The following is a 25,212-nucleotide window of genomic DNA, read 5'->3' as shown; positions in this document are numbered from 1 at the left end:
GACCTGCGCCCATTGAGCAGCGGACGTGAAACAGAACGCTAACCCTCATCTCTGGAGCACCTCGACCGCGCACGGATGCTACCGACTACGTCATTGCCCTCCTGGGCGCCGCCATGGTGCTGTACGGAAACCCACAAGCCTCCTCCCCGCGCCTTATCGCTCACTCTCTCGCGCCTCCGCTAGAAGCCTCGGGAGGGCGCGGCCGTCCGCCACTGCGCTTGTCCGGCGCTCGAGGCCCCGCCCCGCGCCCACGGGCGCCGCCATGTTGGGGGTCCTCGCTGGGGACACGTAGTCGTCCGCGTAAGATGCCGGCTCGCGCGCGCCTCTGCCGCCAAGATGGCGTCCATGCGGGAGAGCGACACGGGACTGTGGCTGCACAACAAGCTGGGCGCCACGGACGAGCTGTGGGCGCCGCCCAGCATCGCGTCCCTGCTCACCGCCGCGGTCATCGATAACATCCGCCTCTGCTTCCACCGCCTCTCCTCGGCTGTGAAACTCAAGCTGCTCCTCGGGACGCTGCATCTTCCGCGCCGCACGGTGGACGAGGTGAGGGCGCGGGCCGGAGCGCTGCTCCCGCCTCCAGCCGGCACCGGCGCCGTGCCTTTCCTTGTTCTCGCTGGCCGCGCGCATCTCCGGGTGGGCGCCGCCGGGCTCCCCACCCGGCCCGACGCCGTAGTGCCTTCCGCTGCTGGACGCTGTCTGCGGGCGGGGTTCGTGGGCCCAAGGCCCGAACCGCCCTCAGCCGAGCTGGCCCGGAGCGGAGCACTGGACGCCGCAGTTCCGAAGCTACTCTTAGTTTAACTTTTCAAGGGACTGCTGACCTTAATTCTGTTGCTTTTGCCTCACGGAGTGTCAGTCTGCTTAGCTTCCTCTAGTCTGTCGTCTCTTTCAGTGCATTCTTACTCCACGTTGCATCTCTGTGGAAAATATACGATACCTTGCAAACATGTACACAAATGATATGTGTCCAGGCTCTCACTGTGTAGCCCAGGGTGGCCTCGTACTTGGTATCCTCTTGCATCACTATCTGGAGAGCTGGGATTGCAGAGCTGGGCCACCACATCGAAGCACCCTAGTTTTTAAACATTTCTGGTTACTGTTCTATCATTAAGGTTGGTTTTGGTCTTTGTTGCGCCATAAACCAAAGAAAGCTACGTGTTTTTTCAGTTTATCAAATACTAATCGCTAAACGACCCACTCGTTATCTCCTCCATACAAGAACAAGGGTGGATTCTCTATAGCCCGGCCATGCTTCCCTCGCTTCCTCACAAGAGCAATCCCCACATCTGTCTATCTATCTATGCAGGATTGTCGAATTGTGTGTACATTCCTAGCACGAGTATTTAGTTTTGCATCATTTGAACTTAGAATGGCAACATGTTGCCATGTTCCATACAAAATTTCGGGGTGGTGTGGGTGTGTCTTCTGTCGGGAGACACCTGGACAGATTCATCCGACATGCTGCAGTTTGATTTCCGTGCATTATGGTCGTCCGTTCTCCGGGCACACCGCGTATGGATGATTAGGTTGTGTCTAGTGTTTTCATTCGTGTTTTTGTTTCATCTTAACTTGTTCTGTTGTGGCTGGCACCAGCTTTACATGTTCAGGTGATTGTGAGCGCGCAGTTTTCTAGACGTGGAATTGTAGGTGTAAGCAGGATTATGGCAAATGGGCTTTTCCAAGTGATATTGTCAAATAATGCTAAAATACGTAGGACAAGTAAATGTGTAGATATTCCTCGATGTTTGAATATTGCCATCCGCTTATTTTTCTGTTTGGCTTTCTTTTTTGTGAGTTGTTCAGTTTTGTTTTGTTTTTTCATGATTGTCTATTTTTCTTGACTTGTCGCTTTGGAGGAATATTCTTTTTAATAAATGCTGGCTACTGTCTTTGGTGAAATGCTACTGCTGTTTCCCAGATGTGGCTTAGCTTTTGGGATGAAGCTCTTGGTTCTTGGCCAGTTGGTGATTGTCTCCTTCCCTGTGGTCTTGTTAGCACTGTGCTGTGAACCTCCTTCTCTCGTGGGCCAGGACGGGTGCTTTGTGGAGCTGAGAGTTCTGCGGTGTGTCTCTGCTGTATTGTTGCTTCTGCTGTGGGTGTTTGCGCTTTTTTTTAGTCATTTCTTTGTTGTGCTAATAATGTGTTAGCTACATACTGTCACTTTATTGTTAGTGTGTCTTGATGTGTGACATGTTTTTAACAAAATCTCAGTCATTCAATTTTATCAATAGTCTGGAGCCAGATGCTGGGGTGAAAGCCTCCTACCTCAAAGAGGCGGAAAAAGCTGACCTTCCTCCTCAGCTGACATCCCAGAACCCTTTCTCCAAGCCATCTCAAAACCTCTCTTCCAACTGAATGCCCCTCCCTTCTATTTCCTGTGCATCTCTGGCCTCCTGACTCTCTCTTACTCTCTATGGTTTCTTTTTCTTTTTTTTTTTTTTCGGATTTTTTAATTTATTGATTTTGATTGAGCTCTACATTTTCTCTGCTTCCCTCCCCACTTCAAACCTTCCCCAAGGTCCCCATGCTCCCAGTTTACTCAGGAGATCTTGCCTTTTTCTACTTTCTACTTCCCATGTAGATTAGATCTATGTAAGTCTCTCTTAATGTCCTCATTGTTGTCTAGGTTCTCTGGGATTGTGGTTTGTAGGCTGGCTTTCTTTGCTTTATGTTTAAAAACCACCTATGAGTGAGTAAATGTGATAATTGTCTTTCTGTGTCTGGGTTACCTCACTCAAAATAATGTTCTTTAGCTCCATCCATTTTCCTGCAAAATTCAAGATGTCGTTATTTTTTTCTGCTGAGTAGTACTCCATTGTATAAATATACCACATTTTCCTTATCTATTCTTCAATAGAAGGGCATTTAGGTTGTTTCCAGGTTCTGGCTATAACAAACAAAGCTGCTATGAACATAGTTGAGCATATGTCCTTGTGGCACGATTGAGCATCCTTTGGATATATACCCAAAAGTGGTATTACTGGGTCTTGAGGAAGGTTGTTTCCTAATTTTCTGAGAAATCACCACAGTGACATGCAAAGGGATTGTACCAGCTTGCATTCCCACCAGCAATGCAGAAGTGTTCCCTTTTCCCCACAACCTCTCCAGCATAAATTGTCGTCAGTATTTTTTTTTTTTTTTTTTTTAGTATAATAAAGGGTTATTTATTTAGGGATAGATTCACAGATCACCGTCCGCTGCACAAATTGGGAAACAGCAACCGGAAGAGTGCAAACACTCTTTACATCAGCATTTAAAGTATAAGAGGCCACCCCCAAGTACGTTTGTAACTGAAAGGCCTCTGGCTGAAGGAGTTCCTACAGTAGTTGGTTTTGTTTCGGTGGGTGCAACTAATTTGCTTCGGTTGGAGTTTTCCTTCTAGTACTTTCTGTAGAGCTGGATTTGTGGATAGGTAAATTTAGTTATGTCATGGAATAACTCGTTTTCTCTATCTATGGTGGTCATCAGTATTTTTGATCTTGGCCATTCTTAGAGATGTAAGATGGAATCTCAGCGTTGTTTTGATTTGCATTTCTCTGGTGACTAAGGATGTTGAACATTTCCTTAAGTGCCTTTCAGCCATTTTAGATTCCTCTGTTGAGAATTCTCTGTTTAGTCTGTACTCCATTTTTTTTTTATTGGATTATGTGTTCTTTTGGTGACCAATTTCTTGAGTTCTTTGTATATTTTGGAGATCAGACCTCTGTCTGATGTGGGGTTAGTGAAGATCTTTTTCCATTCTGTAGGCTGTCGTTTTGTCTTGTTGACTGGGTCCTTTGCTTTACAGAAGGTTTTCAGTTTCAGGAGGTCCCATTTATTAATTGTTTCTCTCAGTGTCTGTGCTGCTGGGGTTATATTTAGGAAGTGGTTCCCTGTACCAATGCATTCAAGTGTACATCTCACTTTCTCTTCTATAAGGTTCAGTGTGACTGGCTTTATGTTGAGGTCTTTGATTCATTTGGACTTAAGTTTTGTGCATGGTGATAGATATGGGTCTGTTTTCATTCTTCTACATGTTGGTAGCCAGTTATACCAGCACCACTTGTTAAATTTGCTTTCTTTTTTCCATTTGATATTTTTTGCTTCTTTGTCAAAAATCAGGCGTTCGAAGATGTGTGGATTGATATCCGGGTCCTCTATTCGGTTCCACTGGTCCTCCTGTCTGTTCTTATGCCAATACCAGGCTGTTTTCAGTACTGTAGCTCTGTAGTAGAGTTTGAAGTCAGGGATTGTGATGCTTCCAGAAGTTCTTTTATTGTACAGGATTGTTTCAGCTATGTTGGGATTTTTGCTTTTCCATATGAAGTTGAGTACCGTTCTTTCGAGGTCTGTGAAGACTCTCTACGGTGTCTTAATAATTCTATGTTCACTTCCTGTCAACTGGTTGCTTGCTCTACCTCTTGACCTGTGGTTGACTTTATTTAATCCTGTTTACAATATTCAAGCAGAAAGCTTGAATTAAAGGTGTGTGCTAGGGCTTAGCCGCACCACAACTAGCAACAGGTTTTTCCAGTAAATAACACAAACTCAGGGCTCACAGTGTGATCAAATATCCTGCAGCAGTGACGTACAGGGTAAAGCCTCACCTCACCTCAGGAATGGCTTCAGCTTTTCTTAACCCCTAGCTAGCACTTGTATCAGTCTGTCTCTTTGTGCTTACATGTTCGTTCATATGTGTGCATCTGTGAAAGTATATGTGCATACGTGCATTTGGAGGCCAGAGTCCAGATTAGGTGTCAGTTGCCCCACAGCATATACTCCTGGGCTATTCCTGTCTCCACCTCTGTAGTGCTGGATTATAGTTGTGTGCCCACTGAGCCAGGCTCTTCTGTGGATATGGGGATCTGAACGCAGACTCAGACTTGGCTTGGCAAGTACTCTACCAGCTGAGCCAGGCTCTCAGCTCACAGGGTAAATAGTCTTAATAGCATAGAACTTTGCTGGGCGGTGATGGCACAAGACTTTAATCCCAGCACTTGGAAGGCAGAGGCAGGCAGAGCTCTGAGTTTGAAACCAGCCTGGTCTATAGAACAAGATTCAGGACAGCCAGGACTACAAAGAGAAGCCGTATTGAAACACACATATATATGTATGTATGTATGTATTAGTCTTGTAGCTTAGATAGAGGTTTGGGCAGTTATTTAGAACCATCATTAAGTTCTATGATTTGCCTGTATTCATATATTTCATAATTTATGTGCTAATGATATATAGAAATACGTTAGGTAAGAAGTCTGAATAGCACCTGGGCTGAGATCATCTTCTTTTTGTTGATGGTGGTTTTGTCTTTTGAGACAGGATCTCTCTACATAGTCATGACTGTCCTGGAACTCACTCTGTAGACCAGGCCAGCCTGGAACTCATAGAGATCCACCTGCCTCTGCCTCCTGAGTGCTGGGATTAAAGGCGCACACCTGGTTCTGGGCGGAGATCTTATTGTGACTGTTCTCTGTGTAACTGGGATTTACTGGTGTTTTTCTTACCCTACCGTTCTCATTATCTACTGTACTGTTGATCTCCCCATTGCAGCTCCTGGATTTGCCTCTTCCTCCGTATCAGCTGTTGCGTTGTATATTTTAGGTTCATGTTAATAGGTGTGTATAATTTGGTAGTTGTTGCTGTTACCTTGTGAACTGAGGAGAAGGTGGAGATCTGAGTATTTGCCAATGTTTTTCCTTAGGTCTTTTAAAAAATAAGTGTTCATAAAGATTATCTCCCCTTATTTTTTAATCTTTATTACATTTATTTATTATGTTGTACACTTTATATGTGGAGGTCACAGAATACCTTGTGGGAGTAGGTTTTTTCCAAAGAGTGAACTCTGCTTAGTGGGAAGTGTCTTTACTTAACTGCTATGCTGTCTCGCTGACCCTTAGGTCCTTTATGTTTTTTTTGTTTTTGTTTTTGTTTTTTTTGAGACAGGGTTTCTCTGTGGTTTTGGAGCCTGTCCTGGAACTAGCTCTTGTAGACCAGGCTGGTCTCGAACTCACAGAGATCCGCCTGCCTCTGCCTCCCAAGTGCTGGGATTAAAGGCGTGCGCCACCACCGCCCGGCTGCCTTAGGTCCTTTATGTTTGTTTGTTTTTAATAACAGAGTCTCACTCACTGTGCAGCCATGACTGGCCTGGAACTCACAAAGCTCCATCTGTCTCTGTCTCCTGTGTGCTAGAATTAAAGAAATGAGCCACCATGTCTGGCCTTTGTCACAGTTTTTATCTGACATTAATACTAGCTTAGTTATCTTTTTTTCTTGGTGTGAGTGTTGGGGTGATTTGAATGAGGATGTCCCTCATAGGCTCTGGGATTTGAATATTTGGCTCCCAGTTAGTAGCACAGTTTTGGGAGACTTAAGAGGTGTGGCCTTCCTAGAAGAAGTATGCCACTGGGGGTGGGGTGAGCTTTAAGATGTTAAAGACTTTGACCATTTCAAGTTCGTTCTTTGTCATTGTGGTTGAGGATGTGAACACTTAGCTGTGCTCCAGCCACGTGTTTTTTGTTTGCTGCCGCTCCTCCCTGCCATGGTGGACTTTAATACTGGAATCCTAAAGCCAAGTAAATTCTTCTGTAAATTGCCTTGGTCATGATGTTCATCACAACAATAGAAAAGTAACTAATATATTGTTGTCGTAGTTTGATTTCTATCACTGTAATAAGATACCATAACCAGGGCTGGAGAGATGGCTCACTGGTAAGGGCACTGGCTGCTCTTCCAGAGGTTCTGAGTTCAATTCCCAGCACCCACATGGTGGTTCACAACCATCTGTAATGAGATCTGGGGTCCTCTTCTGGCCTGCAGTGATACATGCAGTCAGAACACTCTACAATAATAAATGAATGAATGAATGAATGAATGATTCTTTAAAAAAATACCATAACTAAAAACTACTTAGAGAGTCACTTATTTCAGCTTGAGTTTATAAAGTCTGTCATGGAGGGAACTCTTCAGGAACTCCTGAGGGTCTCGTGTTCAGAGCAGATGCAAACACAGAAAAACAAGTTGTTTTGCTCAGAGCAGCTGCAAGCATAACAAGTTGTTTACAGGAAATTCAGGGTCTGGGATTTTCAACCAGTTTTATCAAAGAGAAAGGCGTTTCAGTGAAATCAGTGAGGGATGCAGAATTAGTTGGAGTTGCTAACACCTTAATGTGTGGCTGGAAAGTAAGGATACCTTGTATAAGCATGCAGATGATTGCAGAGACAACAGAAACTGACTTGATGGTGCTCGAGTGAATTTAAAGGCCTTGAGGAATAGGAAGTGCTGCTCCTGGATAGGAAGGTACTCCGTAGCAGGCTTTCTTGGATTGCCAACCAGATCCCAGATCAGAGACTTCTCATCAGTTATGAATGCTCAGCCTTATCTTGTGCTTGTCCCTCTTATAACTACCATTTCTCTTCATCTACATTTTGCCTTAGGGCTTTTTACCTCTCTTCCTCTTCCTCTCCCTCTCCCCCCCCTCCCTCTCTCCCTCCCTCCCTCCCTCTCCTCTGTCTATTCTACTTTTCTTGCTTCTTCCTTGTCTGGCGGCTGCCTGACTGGCTGACTGGCCTGTGTGTCTCTCTCTTTCTCCCTCATTCTCTCCAAGCCTAGATTTTTCCTATTTTTCTCTCTGCTCTCCAGCCCTTCTTATCCTTTTCCTGCTTAGCTGTTGGCCATTTAGGTTTTTATTAGACCAATCAGGTGGCTTAGGCAGGCAAGGTAAAAAAAAATGCAACACGTCTTTACATAGTTAAACAAATACAGCATAAACAAATGTAACACATCTTTTCATTGTTAACAAAGGCAGTGTAAACAAGTGTAATACACCTTTTCACAGTTAAAATAATATTCCTCAGCATAAACAAATGTAACACATCTTTATATAGTTAAAATAATCCCCAACAGCAAGTCACTTACTTCTAAGACTATAGAAATGACAGAAACATCTGGCTGCCTGGATTCCTCTGCAGTGTTAGGGAGTTCATCCTCGGTCTATAGGCTTAGAATATCTGGCAGACTTTTCTGTGAAACAAGAAATTTGAAGGACTGACCTACCTTGTCTTGGCAAAGTTTAGCAGTCATTTCCTGTATGTCCTACTTGTCCAGTTTTTATAGCATACTGTCAGTAGTTGAGGCAAGGCAGTTTCTTGCCTAGAGGCTAACTTTGCCACAATGAAAGCGAACTCCATATGGAGGTTCTTAGATACCCATCATCCTTTTTTGAAGTAAAGTGGTGCTGCTAGAACAGATGTGTTTTGCTGTCATGAAAAGCCTTAGGTTATTAAACGTCTTAGATGCCATATTCCATAAGTCTCTGAAATGTTTGAACATCACCTATCTAAAAATATATATTTGACCTTGAAACATACCTAACATGACTACAAGTGTGATTATTATAAATGACTAACTGCTAACCTGCATTTTTTAACTATACATCACATTTTTACATGAGTGGCATAAATACAATACCCTAAACAAAAGTAGTAACATGCATACAATATAACAAAATATTTTAAAATTTGTATTACTATACCAAAATTCATACCAATGTAAAATATTTGAGGTTAATAGTTGTCTTTTTACCCTATATTCCTCTAACCCCCCTACACAATGACAAACATCCATAACCCACTAAATGACCAAAGATCACCCACCCCACCTATTGGGAATGTGGGTGTTGTGTTCTCTTGACTGCTTCCTGTTGCCTGAGGATGATGACATCTTCAGGGGACCCTGAGGAAATTGAGGTAAAGGTCAGCTCCTGGGAAAAGTAGCTGTAACTTTTGTGGTCCAGTCTTAGAACTGTTCAGCATATATGTCACTGTCATGTGTTTTTTCTTGGTTTACTTCTTTATGTCTGTAGCCAAAATTTTCAGGAGGCCTACCCAGACCAAACCTGATCTCTTTTAATCTTGAAGGAATCCACAGCCTTTTATTTCTTATGAAAACAAAAGCATAATGTCTTCCCCAACACAATACATTTTCTGAATTCCATTTTAAAGTGAAGGTATCCCTAAAGTATCTTGTAAACATGCTTTTCTGTCCTGCCTGGTCCTGCAGCTACTTTTAAAAGAATCACTCAGAGGTATGATATTACAAACCTTTTTGCATATTCTCACACTTACTGCTTACTGACTCTTGCACGTTGTTAGCCCATTCCTATTAATCTTTATTTTGTCGTGTGGCTTCATCATTACCTGTTCTCTAGTACATCTGTCTGACTCCGTTCTTCTCCCCATATCTCTGGTTGGATTTCCCACCTGGCTCTGTCCTGCTTTGCTGTAGGCCAAAGGCTCTTTATTACCTAATGGTATTAAAACATCATCACAGCACAGAGGGGATCCTACAGCATATCTAGACCGGTTTAATTCAGCAGTCCCTTTCACAATCCCTTGTCTCAGCATGTGTGGTTCACTCATCAGCATTCAAAAAATTCAAAGTCAACATCATAGGAACCAGACTCTCTATTTCCCACTTTTATGTGCCTGTTAGTTACTTTACTCTCTGTTTAAAGACTTTATTATTATTTTAAAGATTTAGTTATTATGTATACAGTGTCCTGGCTGCATGTCAGAAGAGAGCACCAAATATCATTACAGATGGCTGTGAGCCACCATGTGGGTGTTGGGAATTGAACTCGGGACCTCTAGTAGAACAGTGCTCTCAACTTCTGAGCCATTTTGCACACTTAAACACACTGTAACCGATTTAGACTTTTTTCTTCCATCTGACTGTGACCAAACCGTAAGCTACTGCTGTGTTGCCCTGGTGACTGGCTCTGCTCCTTCCTCAGGTCCATTACAGCCAGCCTTAACATCAGCTGCCCCAACCCTGGGGTATTGGTGCCTGGGACTGTGGCAAGTGATTTTACTCAGCTTGTTGGTTCTGCAGAGCCTCTTAAAGGAGCCGTATCCTCTTTTTCTTTTCTCTCTCTCTCTCTCTCTCTCTCTCTCTCTCTCTCTCTCTCTCTCTCTTTTCAGCTTTCTCAGGCCCTATGTGGAAATTTGGGCCCCATGTTGGAACACTAAGTGTAACAGGCTTTGGGGCCACCGATCAGCTCCTAAATCATGACCCAGAGACTTATTATGAATACTCGGCCTTATCTTAGGCTTGTCCCACTAGCTCTTACAACTTCACTTAACCTGTTTCTCTTCATCTATGTCTTGCCTTAGGGTTTTTTTTTGTTTGTTTGTTTGTTTGTTTGTTTTTTTGGTTTTTCGAGGCAGGGTTTCTCTGTAGCTTTGGAGCCTGTCCTGGAACTAGCTCTTGTAGACCAGGCTGGCCTCGAACTCAGAGATCCGCCTGCCTCTGCCTCCCAAGTGCTGGGATTAAAGGCGTGTGCGGCTGCCTTAGGGTTTTTTACCTTTCTTGTGTATGTCCTACTTCCCTGGTTACCCCATGTCTGGCTAGCTGACGCATCCTTCTCTTTCTCCCTTGTTCTCTTCTCCTCTTCTCCGGAGCCTAGATTCCTCCTCTTACTCTCTCTGCTTGCCAGTCCCACCTATCCCTCTTCTGCCTAGCTATTGGCTGCTCAGCTTTTCAAATCAGTCAGGTGCCTTAGCCGAAGTGAAATAGCAACACATCTTTACATAATTAAACAAATGCAGCATATATAAAAGTAACACACCTTTACACAGTTAAAGTCATATTCCACAACGGTTGTCACAGCGATTACTGTCACAGGCCACCCAGAGGCCACAGTGTGAAAATGGGTAGATTCGTGGCAGGAAGCATTTGAAGCTGTCACTGTTCAGGAGGGGAAGCGGGGCTGGTAACTTTTATAGCAGGTAATTGGCATCTTCTCTCTTGGCAGATGAAGGGCGCTCTGATGGATATTATCCAACTGGCCACCCTGGACTCAGACCCCTGGGTCCTTATGGTTGCTGACATTCTGAAATCCTTTCCTGACACGGGCTCACTCAATCTAGACCTTGAGGAGCAGAACCCCAATGTTCAAGACATCCTAGGAGAACTTAGAGAAAAAGGTAAGTAGTCTGGCTTTATTTTACAATGGGAAGAAGTGGGTCTCACTTTAGAAATTGGGTTGTCCATATCACACTGTAGGTGTGGTGTGCTGTGGCTCCTCAGACAGTGGCTCTCCTTCCTCATGCTGCAGTCTGACTTCACAGCCCTGTCTCCACTGCATGCTACGTCTGCCTTCAGACGACTTATCCATGGTGTACTTGCTGTCTCTCCGTAAGCTCCATGAGGGTTGAACGTTGCAAGTTATGTCTTCAAAACCTAAAATATTCTCTGTCCTACATAACAAATATAGAATCATAAATAAAAATCAACAAATAAGTTGCTAGAATCTGAGGTGGTTTTAGAGAAGCGACAGTAGGAGTCTCCACACCTCTGGTGCGTTCTCCTTCTTGGGAAAATAAAGGCTTGAGGCTACACACCCCTGCATGGCTGCTTGTGAGGCCCTAGTATGTTTTGGGGTTTGATTTTTATTTGCAGTCTAGGAACACTGGCCTGCACAGGTCACACATCCCCATTGCTGGGGTAGCTGACTCTCCTGGGAGCAGAAGGATGAAGCAACTTCTCCTGAATCTGCTTCTCTTGTTATGTAACTGACTGGGGCAACTCTTTGGAGTTTTTCAGGCTCTGACCTCTTGGTGAGCACACTGAATCAGGGGCACACATGGGTAGTTTTTAAGACCACAGTTGAGCAGTGTCTAGGGTGACCGACAACCGGTGCTCTGTAGTCAAAGTGGGGGGGGCTTTCCTGGTGTTGAGGCTGTCCTGTCGTTAGGACGCAGGATACTGCTCTCCATGCTGCTATACACAGTATGCTGTGGTTCCTGCACCCCTGCAGTCCCACAGCTTGTAGTTGACATAACTGAGGAATCCTTGTCTTCTAGCATTTCTTGTTTTTAAAACGTCCCTGGAGAGTCTGATGAGCTCCCTCTAGGATGGCAGGCCTATCATTTGTTCCTGACCCACTTGGATGATTTTGGGTTCTAGAAATGGTGGGACTGGAATGGTGGGAACCACAGGAGGTTGAAACCAAAGCAGAAAGCTGCCATGCCAGTAAAATGAGACCTACATGGAGCCGTTGGCATGTGAGCTGTGAGGGTCACAAACAGCCTGAGCTCCCTGGTGCAAGGGCTCTGACTTCCTGTGACACTCTGGCTTTCCACAGTGGGTGAGTGTGAGGCGTCTGCCATGCTACCACTGGAGTGCCAGTACCTGAACAAGAATGCCCTGACCACCCTTGCCGGGCCTCTCACCCCACCAGTGAAGCATTTTCAGTTGAAGCGGAAGCCCAAGAGTGCCACTCTGCGGGCAGAGCTGCTACAGAAGTGTGAGTACCTGGGTTACAGTCCTGCTCTTTCTCTGTGCTGTCTTGAAAGAGCGTAGCTTGTCTTTTCTGTGTTAGATCACTGTTGTTTAGAAACACGCATTCAAGACCTCAGGGTTTTAAATGTGGTGCCTGTAATCTCACAAAGTAGAATCTTTGGCCAAGCGGGATGTGAGACCGCTGCTTGTGTCCTGGCCTGGTGTCTATTATAGAAGAGATTGAAAGATTTCATTAAGTGCTTTCCTAAATCATGTCTTACAACGGTTTGTGTAGAAGGCACTTACTTGCTGGAGAAAGTGTCCTTTAGCTAAATAACATTAAAGTATGGGTTTTAAGCCAGGTGTATTGTGTACCTGGGTCACACAGCTTCTTGAGATACTGAGGCAGAAAGATCACTTGAGCTCAGACTGTGACAGGGTTTCTCTGTTATAGATAGCTCTGGCTGTCTTGGAACTAGCTCTATAGACCAGCCTGGCCTTGAACTCAAGAGATCCGCCTGCTTCTGCCTCCTGAGTGCTGGAATTAAAGGTGTGGGCCACCATACCCAGCTCAAAACCTCATTTTAACAAAACAATACAAACAAAAGCCAAACAAATGAAAAGGATTAAAAATAAAAAACATAAATTTCCATGAACTGTAGCCTTGACTATCCTGAAACTTACTTTGTAGGCCAGGCTGGCCTCAGATTCACTGATATCTACCTGCCTCTGCCTCCTGAGTGCTGGGATTAAAGGTGTGTGCCACCACCGCCCGGGTCATAAATGTGCAGTTAACATTTACTAAGGTTTGTAAATAGCTCTGGTTTTTTGAATACAGTCTCACTGGGTAGCCTAAGCTGGCTTGAGTTCTACCTTCTCCTGCCTCAGCCTCCTAGAGTGTTGGGATCACAGAGCTACACCAAGCCCAGCAAATATGGTTTGGAGAAATCTGACAAGAGCCTAGAGCCAGCTATGTCAGTTGGCTGCGGTCTGTACTGCCTGGTAGCTGTGGGGCAGGCCGACTGAGCTGCTCTGAAAGGTCTCTGCTGTCGACAGTCAGCAGCACGGCCACTGCCTTCGGTCTAACCCTGCAGCTTTCCCAAGCCACTGGAGGATAATGTTTCTTTCTCAGACTTCTGTAGAACTCTGTGAGGCCTGGGCCTGCTGTAAAAATGGCTGCGGGACCTGTGAGATACCAGCCCCTCTCAGGCTCCAGGTTCCTTGGGGTGCAGCAGGTGGCTGTGATGTTTCTGGGGCCATTTAAATGCAAATTTCCGAACACAGAAAATTGGGATCACAGAGCTACACCAAGCCCAGCAAGTATGGTTTGGAGAAATCTGACAAGAGCCTAGAGCCAGCTATGTCTTGGCTGCATTTAAGCTTGTGTCAAGCTACTCCATGAACTGGAGAGGTTTAGACACATATGCTTACAACTGACGGGTGACGGGTTTATTGTTTGATATTGTTTTATTACGGCTCTGATCAATTCCTTTTCTTTAACATTCAGCTCTTTCACAGGTGGCATTCACTCTGTGCTAATGGAAGAATCTATCTTGCTGCGATCTCAAGTGCCCCGTCAGTGGTATTTTCTTGGCTTAGGTCATCACTTTAGAAAGCCAGTGCAGTTAAGGGAGAAATTTAATATTTTCTGTTAAGGGACACAAGAAGGGAAAACACGCCTGCTATACTAGCCCTGGTGTTAGTCCTTCCGTGGCCACAAGAGTCCTTGGTGAATGGAGCAGAGTTGGGCAGGGGTCTGAGAGTCCACAGATGAAGACAGGCAGCCAAGTCAGGGCCATCCCAGGGGAAGACCTTTCTGTTTTCTGTCCATCTGTTGCCACCAGGATCTGTCCCGAAACAAGCTTTGGTTAGCAGAGCAAAGGGAAGGCCTCAGCGGATTGGATTATGGCACAGGCGAATGCAGTGCTCTCCCTTTTGGAGGAGATGCAGTGGGAATTAAGTTGGTCTTAACTAACTGTTGCCTCATCAGTGTATTCTCAGAAACACCTAGAAACAGGCACCCAGGATGAGACTTGGCACCCCAGAAGCCATGCGGTGAGCAGTTGGCCACTTCCTTCTTTCCTGCCAAGGAAACCAAAGCCCGCACATGCTGTAGCCCATGTCTCCTGTCCCCAGTCTCCGTTCTGTTTCATCTTGCTAGCCTGGGGAACGGTGATGAAAATAAAAGAATTTTTTTTTTTTTTTTTTGTATTTTTGAGCCAGGGTTTCTCTGAATAGGTAGCCTTGACTGCCCAGAACTTGTTCTGTAGACCAGGCTGGTCTCAAACTCAGAAACTCAGATCTGCCTGCCTCTGCCTCCCGAGTGCTGGGATTAAAGGTGTGTGCCACCATGCCCAGTGAAAAATAGACTTCTTAGAAGCTCTGAGTAGCAAAAAATTTCCACTAATTCTTCACTTAATGTTAGATTATATGAGTAGGTAGATAATGATTTGTTTTACAAATCACCAGGAAACAGTCCTTCCTTTTTTTTTAAAGGAATATTCGCTGTAAGGTCAGTGGCATTACTGACTGCATTCCTGCTGGGTTATACAAAGAAGTTACCTTGGGTATTTTTATGAATCACTTTTGTTGAGGTTACTTTATGGGCTGAGAGTCCCTATGATCTAAGAGACCCTTGACCCTGTGGCTTTTTTTACACAGCCACTGAGACAGCCCAGCAGCTGAAGAGAAGTGCCGGGGTGCCGTTCCACGCCAAGGGCCGCGGGCTGCTCCGCAAGATGGACACGACAAGTAAGGCTTCGTGTGTTCTCAGGCCAGTGCTGTGGTTGCCTGCCAGGCAGGGTGACTTGATGGGAAAGGTATGAGTCAGACATGATTCCTGAGGGAGGTGGCCGTGTGTGGTGAGCCAGCAGCAGCCCAGCTGGAGGAACATTTGCTGCTGCTCTGTCACTTGTAGCTGCCCTCCTGGGTGTAACAGGTGTAACAGCTGGCTGGCTAGGCTGAGCGCTCAGGGCAAGTTTCCAAGATGGAGGGTCACACAGCAGTTTGGCTCTTCATGCATGTACCTATATGAATGTCTGCTTTGCATTCTGTGAAGTCCAAGAAGACAGGACTCCTCGAACCATGTCCAGCGCCCAGCAGGCAGACAGCTGTAGAATGAGGTTCATCTGGTGTCTTGGCATACCAAGTTCCCATAACCCCAAAGCAGACATAGAGCTAGTAGTGGAGAGTATGGGTCACCGTTCTACCATTATTACTGCAGGGCAGGGCTCTTCCCTTGCTGCCGTTTGTTGCCACAGCATAGGCTCCACTTTGCTTTCCTTGTCCCTGAGGACAGGCACTGCAGAAACTTTTCTTTAAAGGGGAAGTCTGACGATCACTATATGTCCACTTTTGACAACCAGCTTGTAGCACAAGGCTTCCTAGGTGAAATGTATATAGGTATACATAGGTGTCGTCACTTTTCTAGGCAGAGATGATAGCTGGATAGTTCTTGTCCTATAAGGTCTGGAGGTCTCTGGTGTCATAGACAGCTGTTATCTTCCATTACTCCAGCCTTCCCAGAAAGGATATGAGTCATGATCTTCTAGAGTATCAAGCCTGGTCTTCCCAGCAGACCTTCCGAGATGTTGTTAGGTTTGTAGGGTCTCAACCAGTGTCCCTCACCACAGTGACCCTGGCAAAAACAGTCCGAGTGGGTTGTTTAATTGGTTTTCTAAAAATTATTTTATTGTGTGTGTATGGGTGCTTTGTCTGGATGTGTCTGCACCTGTATGCAGTGCTGTTGGAGACCAGAAGGGTGCACCAGATACCCTGGGTCTGGAGCTAGCAGTGGGTCTGGGAGTTGAACCTCTAGGAGAATGCTTTTAACCACTGAGCATTGCTCCAGCCCCAAGTTTGGTTTGTTTGTTTTGTTTTTTCGAGACAGGGTTTTTCTGTGTAGCCCTGGCTGTTCTGAAACTCACTCTGTGGACCAGGCTGGCCTTGAACTCAGAAATATGCCTGCCTCTGCCTCTTGAGTGCTAGGATTAAAGGCGTGCGCCACCACCCTTGGCCCAGCCTCGAGTTCCGTCTAGCCTGGGATGAAATGTACAAAACACAAGATGTGGTAGGAGAGACTAATCTGTATGAAGCTTCCCCAAGGCAGAGGCAGCCTTGTTTACCCACCTGTGCTCAGAAGTTGCTGTTTCCATTGACATCAGTCTTTTCTGTAGCCCCTCTCAAAGGCATCCCGAAGCAAGCCCCCTTCAGAAGTCCCACCACACCCAGCGTCTTCAGTCCCTCTGGGAACCGGACCCCAATACCACCTTCGAGGACACCATTGCAGAAAGAAAGGGGTGTGAAGGTGGGACATCCCTTTTCATCCCTGGCAAGGCCAAGTCCTGATTCTTCGCTCTATAATTAAGTATGGAATGTACTTGTTTTGGCAGCTACTGGATATTTCTGAGCTGAATACGGTCGGTGCTGGCCGAGAGGCAAAGAGGAGGAGGAAGACTTTAGGTGTGTATGGGGCATTTCAAGTCTGGAGGGAGGTTAGAGGCACTGTAGCCTAGTGTGCTATGGTTGGTTCTGCCTGAGTAGTATCTTGGTGCTTTGGGGTTTCCTTCTGGGTCCAATATGCCCGAGTGCTTTGTCTTACCACAGTGGTAACGGGACTTTTCCCAGGAGTCCTTTTTCTTTGTGGGGTGGGGGTGGGGGTGGAGAGAAGGAATGGCTTTTGAGACAAGGTCTTACACTGTAGTCCAGGCTGGCCTCAAGCTTGTAACTTTCCAAGTGTTAGGATTACATTTATTCTCTGCAGAGACCAGGGGACACTTGTGACCTCTGAACTGGAGCTGGGTCAGACAGTCACTAACCAACTCTCTTTATTGGTAGACACAGAAGTGGTGGAAAAGCCCACCAAGGAAGAGACAGTTGTTGAAAATGCCACTCCTGACTATGCTGCTGGCCTGGTGTCCACACAGGTAGGGCTTCCATGCATTGTAGCCATGGACACTTTCAACTGTCAGAATAATATGCCCCACCTTGTCCTGATTGCTAGCCCTAAGCTGTTCTGTAAAAGTGTACATGTATGCAGGTATATATGTATGTAAATGTATGTGAGTGGCAAAGGGAGCCAGAGCCTGGCTTGGGCATCAGCCACGTGTTTGGAATGAATACCTGCTTTATACTGAAATTACTGCCTGGGCTGTCTTCATACCTCTGTGCCTCATTTTCCTCTCTGTCCAGTGGGTATAGTCCCCAGTGCCCTGGAGACCAGGTCTTGCATGTAGGTGAGTCAGCCAGCACAGCTCTTCCCCAGAGGCTGTCTGTGGAAATAGAAATAGGTTTGCAGAGGTTGCATGTGTAGAGGCAGTGTGGCCCTGTTGCATGGTATGGTCTCTGCCTCTGAGGTCATTACGTTGCTGAACTTCTTTCTCCAGGTGTCAGTTTGGGACCATGGGGTGGTAGCCATGGCTTAAGTTTGGAGTCCAGCATCATTAAAACCAGGGACCTATGGCCTGGAGAAGCCACTGTCCCTGTCCTGGGGATATGAGTCATTCTGCTCCATTGATGGGCAGGAGCTGATGGAGGCTGTCTGGGAGGTGAATTAAAACCCTGAGATCTGCCTGAAGGGATCATGGCCTCTGTCTTCCAGAAACTTGGGTCTTTGAATAGTGAGCCAGCACTTCCCTCCACAAGTTATCTGCCCTCTACCCCCAGTGTGGTACCTGCCTCATCATACATCCCCAGCTCTGAGACTCCCCCAGGTGAGTAGCCTGCAGTATGCTAAGCCCACACAAGGGCTTGCCCTAGCATGTGCACCTAGGAAGTAGCCTTGCACACGTGGTGCTGCTCAGCATTAAGGCGCTTGTCTCATTGTCTCTTGATCTCAGGCAGCGTGGAGGGAACTCCTCCCGGCCGAGAAATGCGCCCTAAGTCCTGTTTTGAGTGCATGAGTGGCTGCCAAACTGCCACTTTTGGCACCTTGATCTCTGGGTGGGTGGGGTCATGAGGATTGTTTCTTCCCTGATGAAGGATACTGCAGAGGGGATAATTCCTTCAGGGTCAGACACAAGCTTGGGTTAGTCAGCTGTTTGCGGGAGAGGGAGGCTGGTTCCATTGGGCTCAGCGTAGTCTATTCATTAGTGGGTTGAGGGTCATCTAAGAAACCCTGCTGAGCAAAAAGAGTGCTAGACTTGGGGGAATTGCTTTCCAGTGCCTTGCAACCAGCACCCAGTTTATGGGGGACTCATCATAGGTCAGGAGCTAACCAGAGTCCTGGATAACTTAATCTTTGGATCTAGAAATGCCTGAGGACGTAGGTTCTGTCCTGCTGGGTAGTAGTGCACAAGGCACATATCCCTAGCTGTGACGGCCAGCAAGGGTTTCTGGTCAGCAGTGATTGGAGCAAGACAGAGCAGGCCGGTATGGGACACAGTTGCTGTCAGAACCTGGAAGATTTGAGTTGAGCCTATTGTCTCCAGAATATGATGTCTGGAGCAGACAGCCTGGAGACTGGGATGAATAGATTTGAGGTATACTCCTTTTCCTGAATTACTCTCCTTAGTAAATCTGCTCTGCCTGCAGCCCCTCCATCCCGGGAAGCCAGCCGACCCCCAGAGGAGCCCAATGCTCCAAGTCCTACACTGCCAGCTCAATTTAAACAAAGAGCACCTATGTATAACAGTGGCCTGAGCCCAGCTACGCCAACACCTGCAACACCTACCTCACCTCTGACACCTACTACTCCCCCAGCTGCCACCCCCACTGCTCAGACACCCCCAGTGGCCATGGTGGCCCCACAGACCCAGGCACCTGCCCCTGTTCAGCAGCAACCTAAGAAGAACCTGTCTCTCACGGTAAGTACCCTGTCAGGTTTCATAGCCATTAGGTGGGTGGCATAGCTTTGCCTGTTTGCAGCAGGGGGTGGGGACTGTTGTTATGGGATGAGCCTGGCAGGGCCAATGGGTGGGCCCAGCAGCCCCTGCACCCACATCTTCTCTTTACAGAGAGAACAGATGTTTGCTGCCCAGGAGATGTTCAAGACAGCAAACAAGGTCACTCGGCCAGAGAAGGCCCTCATCCTGGGCTTCATGGCTGGCTCTCGAGGTGCGTCTGTGCTACTAGCCTGGGGAGGTGCCCCCCATGGGGTGGGGGATGGGTTCCTTGGCCCCAGGCACCAGTCCAGCAGCTCCTGCTCCCTACAGAGAACCCATGCCCGGAGCAGGGGGATGTGATCCAGATCAAGCTCAGCGAACACACAGAGGATCTGCCCAAGGCAGACGGCCAGGGCAGTACCACCATGCTAGTGGACACGGTGTTCGAGATGAACTACGCCACAGGCCAGTGGACACGCTTCAAGAAGTACAAGCCCATGACCAATGTGTCCTAAGTGCCATCTCTGCTGCTGACCCGCCTCACGCCAGAAGACAAGTTTTGCTGGCTATGCTAAGTGACCTGAGCAGATACCGAAGGATGTGTTCCACCCAATACCTGCCATCCACAGTCTACTGGGCCCCAAGCTGTTTTAAGTTTTAGGTCATTTCTCTGGGGAGTTTAGGCTTATTTTTTTAAAATTATAATGGGTTAGTTTTTTGTGTGCTTAAGATACATTTTTTTTGATTTAATATTATACTTTAAATGCTAAACCAAAAAAGTTACAACTTCATTTTAGTGCCTGCTAGACTTTACCTTTTTTATTTTTTCTTTAAAAAATTGCACTGGCTGAGAGGACTTCCTCTGCTTGTGCATGCCTTCCCTCACGAGGCTGAGGGGACCAAAGGTGACACCCGACAGGCTAGGGTGTGAGGGGGGCTATAACCAGCCTCGATGCCACTGCCTGCCAGGGATTTGTATATGTCTTTTGTACAGTTGTAAACATTTCAAACCTGTCTCTGGGTACCTATTTTCATTGTAAAATGATATGAGTATTAAAGTTTAGTTTTTCTAAAGAAAGCCACAGAGCTATGTTTCAAGCTAGCTTGACTCCCTGCTCTGGGACCAAACCCCTTACTATACAACTGTCAGAATCCCAGGGGAGAAGAAGCAAGGCTGGGAGATAACAAGGGCACTGAGAAATGGGCCTAAATCTACTGCCTTGAATTCATAACACCCAGGAAGCTGGAGGAGTCAAACACAGTCCCATATAAAAGAAGTATGAGAAAAAGGCCTTTAAAGTTTTTTAATAAAAAAATACTTAATACAGTTTTCCAAACACAACTTTCCACTTTAAATGCTATTTTCCCCCAACTGGTAATTCTTGTCTATATTTCAATATTACTTCCCCCCTCCCTCCCAAACTTCAAGTTTTTAAGCCTTCACTATCAGATCTGGTGACAGTACCCAGCATTCCTAAAAGGAACCTGACTTTATATTGTATGAAGTTTAGACACCAATAGGTACATTTAAACTTAAATTTAATTTCTGATAGGTCATTTCACATCTCAACAGGATACGGGGACACCATGATACATATGGACACAGCGTTTATTCTACTGACTAACAGTCATCAGCTACACTCTTTTGTAGACAGATTTGGCAACTGACAGTTGTTTGCGTTAACTTTAATCAAAACATTTTTATCTTTAATTCTTGAAAATAAGGTAGCTCTGGAAGATGGGCACTTCACACATCGTGCTACAGGTATCACTTGGAAATCATCAGAAATGCCAACCTGAGTGTGCCTGCTTGGGACCCAGGAGTCCTAGGTGCTAGTGCCAGGAAATTCCTCAGGAGCTAGCACCGGAATCCTTGTCACTCTGAGATGCACTGCCTTACAGGTGCCTAGGTTTAAATGCTATAGTTCCACATTCTCTTAGACCAATGCTGGTGTGGACACTGGCTTTGCACCCCTGGGCTGCTGCCACCCTGCAGAGGCACACACACATAGGTGTGTACTGGTTAGGGAACAGCTAGCTGGTTTTTGGATACTGAAGGTGCCTGAGGAACATGGAATCTGGGCAGGTTTCATTTGGTTTGCTTCACATTAAAGAAAACAACAACTGGAGCTGATGGTCAGAAAGTCACACATCTTTCAGGCTCATCAGAGCACCTGGCACATCCCAAATCACAGCTGGCCCTGTAGCTGGTCCGTCTATGGGAAAGGCTATCACCCCAGGGGGTTACTTTACTCAGCTTTGTATATTGGTCTTCGGTTGGTTTTCAGAGTTAGTGTTATTTACTCATTAATACTTTTTGGGAAGATAAGTTGTTTAAAAAGTTCACAATATTTCCTTCAGAAAGATGATAGTTACTTGGAACCAAAATTCCCAAGATTTACTTAACATTAAAAAAGAAAGTTAATCTGATCCCCCACAATGTGCTACAAAACCAATTCTGATGCTCTTTTGTAGAAGCTGGTGGATAACTAACAAGATGGGCCCCCAGGGGGTCCCTGGGGCCTAGGGGCTGTGTGCATGTGAAGAGGCTGTCTGGCCTATCACACCAGCCTTCTAAACGCAGGGCACAGATGACAAATTTATGAGCCAATCTAATATTTTTAGAGGACAGTCTGAGCCAGGTTAAGTTCTAAACTGAAAAATGCTCCTCGTCTCATCTGCTCAAACAGATGTCACCAGAGGTTACTAGGCTTGTGCCTATGGAAGCCAAGCCATAGGCTGCCTGCAAAGCTGCTTTAACTTTTGGGGGACTACTACTAGAGAAGGGCAAAGGGGTGGTCATGACATGCTAGGCTTGCAAGTGTCATGGCTGACGCACAACCCTGACTATTAAGAATGGTCAACCTGTTCTAAATGGCGATTGCAGTTCTCCAAGGCTGGTAGGCAGCAGGACATCAGTAGCAAACCCTGCTAGGGACTTAATGGATAGGAGTTTAAGCTTTTTTGCTTTGTGGCTTTTCTAAAACCAATTTCTGCTGCATTGCTTACACCTTCCCTCCCAATGGAATGCATGAGGTCTCCTTTCTCAGTGTCCAAGTTCTCCAGGGCCAAGATATACTCCTGAGAAGGCAGAAGGAAGCCTGCCAAAGAATCTAATAGCCCTTGGGCTGGGCTTTTAGAGAAATTTAAATATCATTAGGGAAACAGGTACCATCAGACCTGTCTACCATGAGACCATGTGGTGCCCTGGTGGAAAGAGAGAGCAACGAAGCTTGGGCTCAGCAAACAGATGCCCAGAGGAGAGAGCACATCAGCAAGCATTAGCCTAGGCTCCAGGCTGTGTGCCTTGTGTCCTCCGTGCTCGCTCAATACTTCACATCTGCCTGACAACTCAAATACATTTTAGCTGGTAATAATTTGAAACAGCTTTAGCAAAAGTATATTGGGAATAAATGCCAGAAACAGAAAAACCAATTGAAGAAAATATACAAGGTTTTCCCCCAAATGTTGGTCCAAGAATGTGGGTTCAGAAGACATTAGAGAAAACAGCCACAACGAAGGCAGCCGCACTGCTCCACAGGACACACTGCCATCACTGGTTGTCGAGTCCACACAAAGAAAAGTCATGAGAGGAATCTTGCAACACCACAACCACTCAAAGTGCAAACAGCACTTTGAGGGGAAAATTCACATTAGTATGAAGAACATAGGCTGTTTCAGAAGAGCAAAATAATGATCAATCCTGATTAGGAGTAGCACAGGGCCTGAGTCCCAGTCTGTCCTGAGTGGGGTATGTGAGTAGAAGCCTGAACCGTCAGGATAGAGCTAATAGTGACCTTTAGAAAATTCTATTCTATACATTTTGGGTAAGATAAAAGCATTTCACATGCCAGTTAATCTTGAATCATAACTTTAATCTAAAATAAAAATGGGAGGGCACCTTGACGTTGGGTCTCAGATTCAAGTGTAGCGGTGATGCTGCGTAGTAAGGCTTGTTTGTTCTGGACCGCTGAGTGTGCAGCTGACAAGCATCAGTGCAGACGCAGCACAGCTGCTGAGGATGGCTCAGTGGTAGAAGGTGCTCCTTCCCACCCAAGGAGGCCTATACATGTCATAGTATTATGAGCTGGGTCCTTGGGACAAGTGCCGTGCTTGCCTTCCCATTACAAGCAGGGTTGGCTGTCCCATGCCACCCCTGGATCTGACCAAGCGCTATTTGCCTTCTGTGACTCTTCGCCAACACCGTCTTCTCTTCCTCTTCCCCTTTGACTTCAGTGATTCTGGAAACGGTTTCTCAGTCTTGGTACTTCTTGCAGATTCTGCCCTCAAGTCATGCTCAGAGCAGTAGGATTGCCCATCCTGGGTGGAACGGAAGGCAGTCCCATCTTGGTGTTCCTTACAGAATGAGTTGGGGCACAGGTGGCAAAATGAGGTAGAAGGTTTGCCACATACATCACAGTGATGCCAAGGACATTCCCACTTCCCTGCAACACAAAATACACCATCAGCAAACAAGCTTTAACATTTTCAGGGCTTGAAAAGTGTTGGGATTGGGCCCAGAAGGGACTCAAGCATGTGGTCTCGTACTAAGTTAATATCCACAAAGTATGTTTCCCTTGATTTAGTCATCTTCTGCTTGAGTTGCTTGTACCAACATACCTAACTAGAATTACTTTTAAAACTGGCTAGTCAGCCAGGCGGTGGTGGTGCATGCCTTTAATCCCAGCACCCGGGAAGCAGAAGCAGGCAGGTCTCTGAGTTCAAGGCCAGCCTGGTCTACAAGAGCTTTCCAGGATAGGGTCCAAAAGTACACGGAAACCCTGCCTCAAAAATAAATAAGACTGGCTAGTCACATAAATGCAAATTAACACAAGAGACTGCATTTCAGTTGCCAGAGAGAAGCTAGTAGTTGGTGCTCAAAGGCCAGGTAGGTACCAAGTATTGCAGACTACAGTATACTTACAGGCCAGCTGGAGCATTACACAAGACACCAAGGGCAGCTCACTGCTGTTGGTCCCTAGCAGAGTCTACTGATAGCAACAGCTGCCCTCTGACTTGCCCTTTTGTGTTACTGTTTTATTTTCTGAGACAGGGTTTTTCTATGTAGCCCTAGCTGTCCTGGAACGTATTCTGTACACCAGGCTGACCTCAAACTCAAGAAGTCCACCCGCCAATGCCTAAGTGCTGGGATTAAAGGTGTGCATCATCACACCCAGCTTGGGACTTGCCTATTTATAAGGAAATGTTTTATGCTTAGATGTGAATCTCTGAAGATTAGGGTTAGGGATAACTGTCAAATTTAAATATATATGTAAAACCATTATTAGGTTTCTTGTCCCTGGGTCAAGTGTTTACAATTTTTCTTTTGAAATTCTAACTTTTTGTTCTCATGCTGTGACTACTCTTGAGTATGTAAGAGGAAAAGCCTATTGTCTTCCAGTTCTGTGTCATCTCTAGGGACAGAGCCTACAAGTCCTGAGAGTTAGGTCACATGTCCTACAACCAGGCCACCTAGTGACAAAACCAGTCATGGTGAGGCTGCTGCAGTAGAACCTACATTCTTCAGTAGAGCCCCGTGCATGTCACTTTAGATCTTGGCACTAATGAGATGACCACTCAACACTGGGCTTTGGAAGCTACTGCCTGCTCCCACCCTGTGCTCCAGTTGGTTCCCTGGAATGGGGACATTTACCACATTGACCTTCCAATGAATATACAACTAGGTAAGACCTAATGGATTAAGAGAGGCTGAATAAGAATGGCAGGCAAGTGCACTGCAAGTTGTCAGAAGCTGCATGGGTGCTGAGCACCTACCAAAGGGCCGCTTGCCCAAGCCCAGGCAGGACAGGTGGTAGGCCTTGGTGCAGAATTTTCGGTCACACAGCACCAGCTGTCCACCATCACCACAGCGGAAGCACTCATCCTCTGACTGCCGCTTCCCTTCTCCCTTGGCTCTGCGCCTTCTGGTTTTCTTCTTGGCCTTTTTACCCTTTTCCTCTGAAGAAAGGGATGTTGAGGTCTAGAATAAAGAATTAAGCATAGTTCAATTAAAAGAACATAGATGGAAGCAGTTGAAAGAAAAAAAGAGGAAACTACAAAGATGCCCAAAAAGGAAGGTCCAAAGTGATACAGATTCCTGGGCTGTTCCAACATGGTGAGTGGTTCCTGAGCT

General features: G+C 46.1%; 2 protein-coding genes across 9 annotated transcripts in view; one reads left to right on the top strand and one right to left on the bottom strand.

Annotated features, from left to right (window-relative positions):
• The first annotated feature begins 282 nt into the window (after nucleotides 1–282).
• Nucleotides 283–20,281, top strand: Nelfa (negative elongation factor complex member A). The gene is made up of 11 exons (XM_057773040.1): nucleotides 283–546; nucleotides 10,790–10,961; nucleotides 12,122–12,283; nucleotides 14,920–15,009; nucleotides 16,434–16,564; nucleotides 16,650–16,719; nucleotides 17,095–17,183; nucleotides 17,858–17,969; nucleotides 18,790–19,061; nucleotides 19,212–19,311; nucleotides 19,410–20,281. Exons 1-11 carry the CDS (start codon nucleotides 337–339, stop codon nucleotides 19,592–19,594), a joined length of 1,593 nt encoding a protein of 530 aa, XP_057629023.1. The 5' UTR covers nucleotides 283–336; the 3' UTR covers nucleotides 19,595–20,281.
• A 169-nt stretch (nucleotides 20,282–20,450) lies between these two features.
• The window catches only part of Nsd2 (nuclear receptor binding SET domain protein 2), a 72,851-nt gene continuing 68,089 nt past the window's right edge, over nucleotides 20,451–25,212 (bottom strand). For all 8 annotated transcript variants that reach the window (XM_057773223.1, XM_057773224.1, XM_057773222.1 and 5 more), the window contains 2 exons: nucleotides 24,855–25,059; nucleotides 20,451–23,524 (listed from right to left, as the gene is read on the bottom strand). In XM_057773223.1, coding sequence (XP_057629206.1) covers nucleotides 23,253–23,524; nucleotides 24,855–25,059 — 477 coding nt within the window. In that variant the 3' untranslated portion in view covers nucleotides 20,451–23,252. The remainder of the gene's footprint in view (nucleotides 23,525–24,854; nucleotides 25,060–25,212) is intronic.

The sequence above is a fragment of the Chionomys nivalis genome, chromosome 6 (assembly GCF_950005125.1).
Source record: "Chionomys nivalis chromosome 6, mChiNiv1.1, whole genome shotgun sequence".
NCBI lineage: Eukaryota > Metazoa > Chordata > Mammalia > Rodentia > Cricetidae > Chionomys > Chionomys nivalis.
This window is presented reverse-complemented; position numbering and strand designations above follow the sequence as displayed.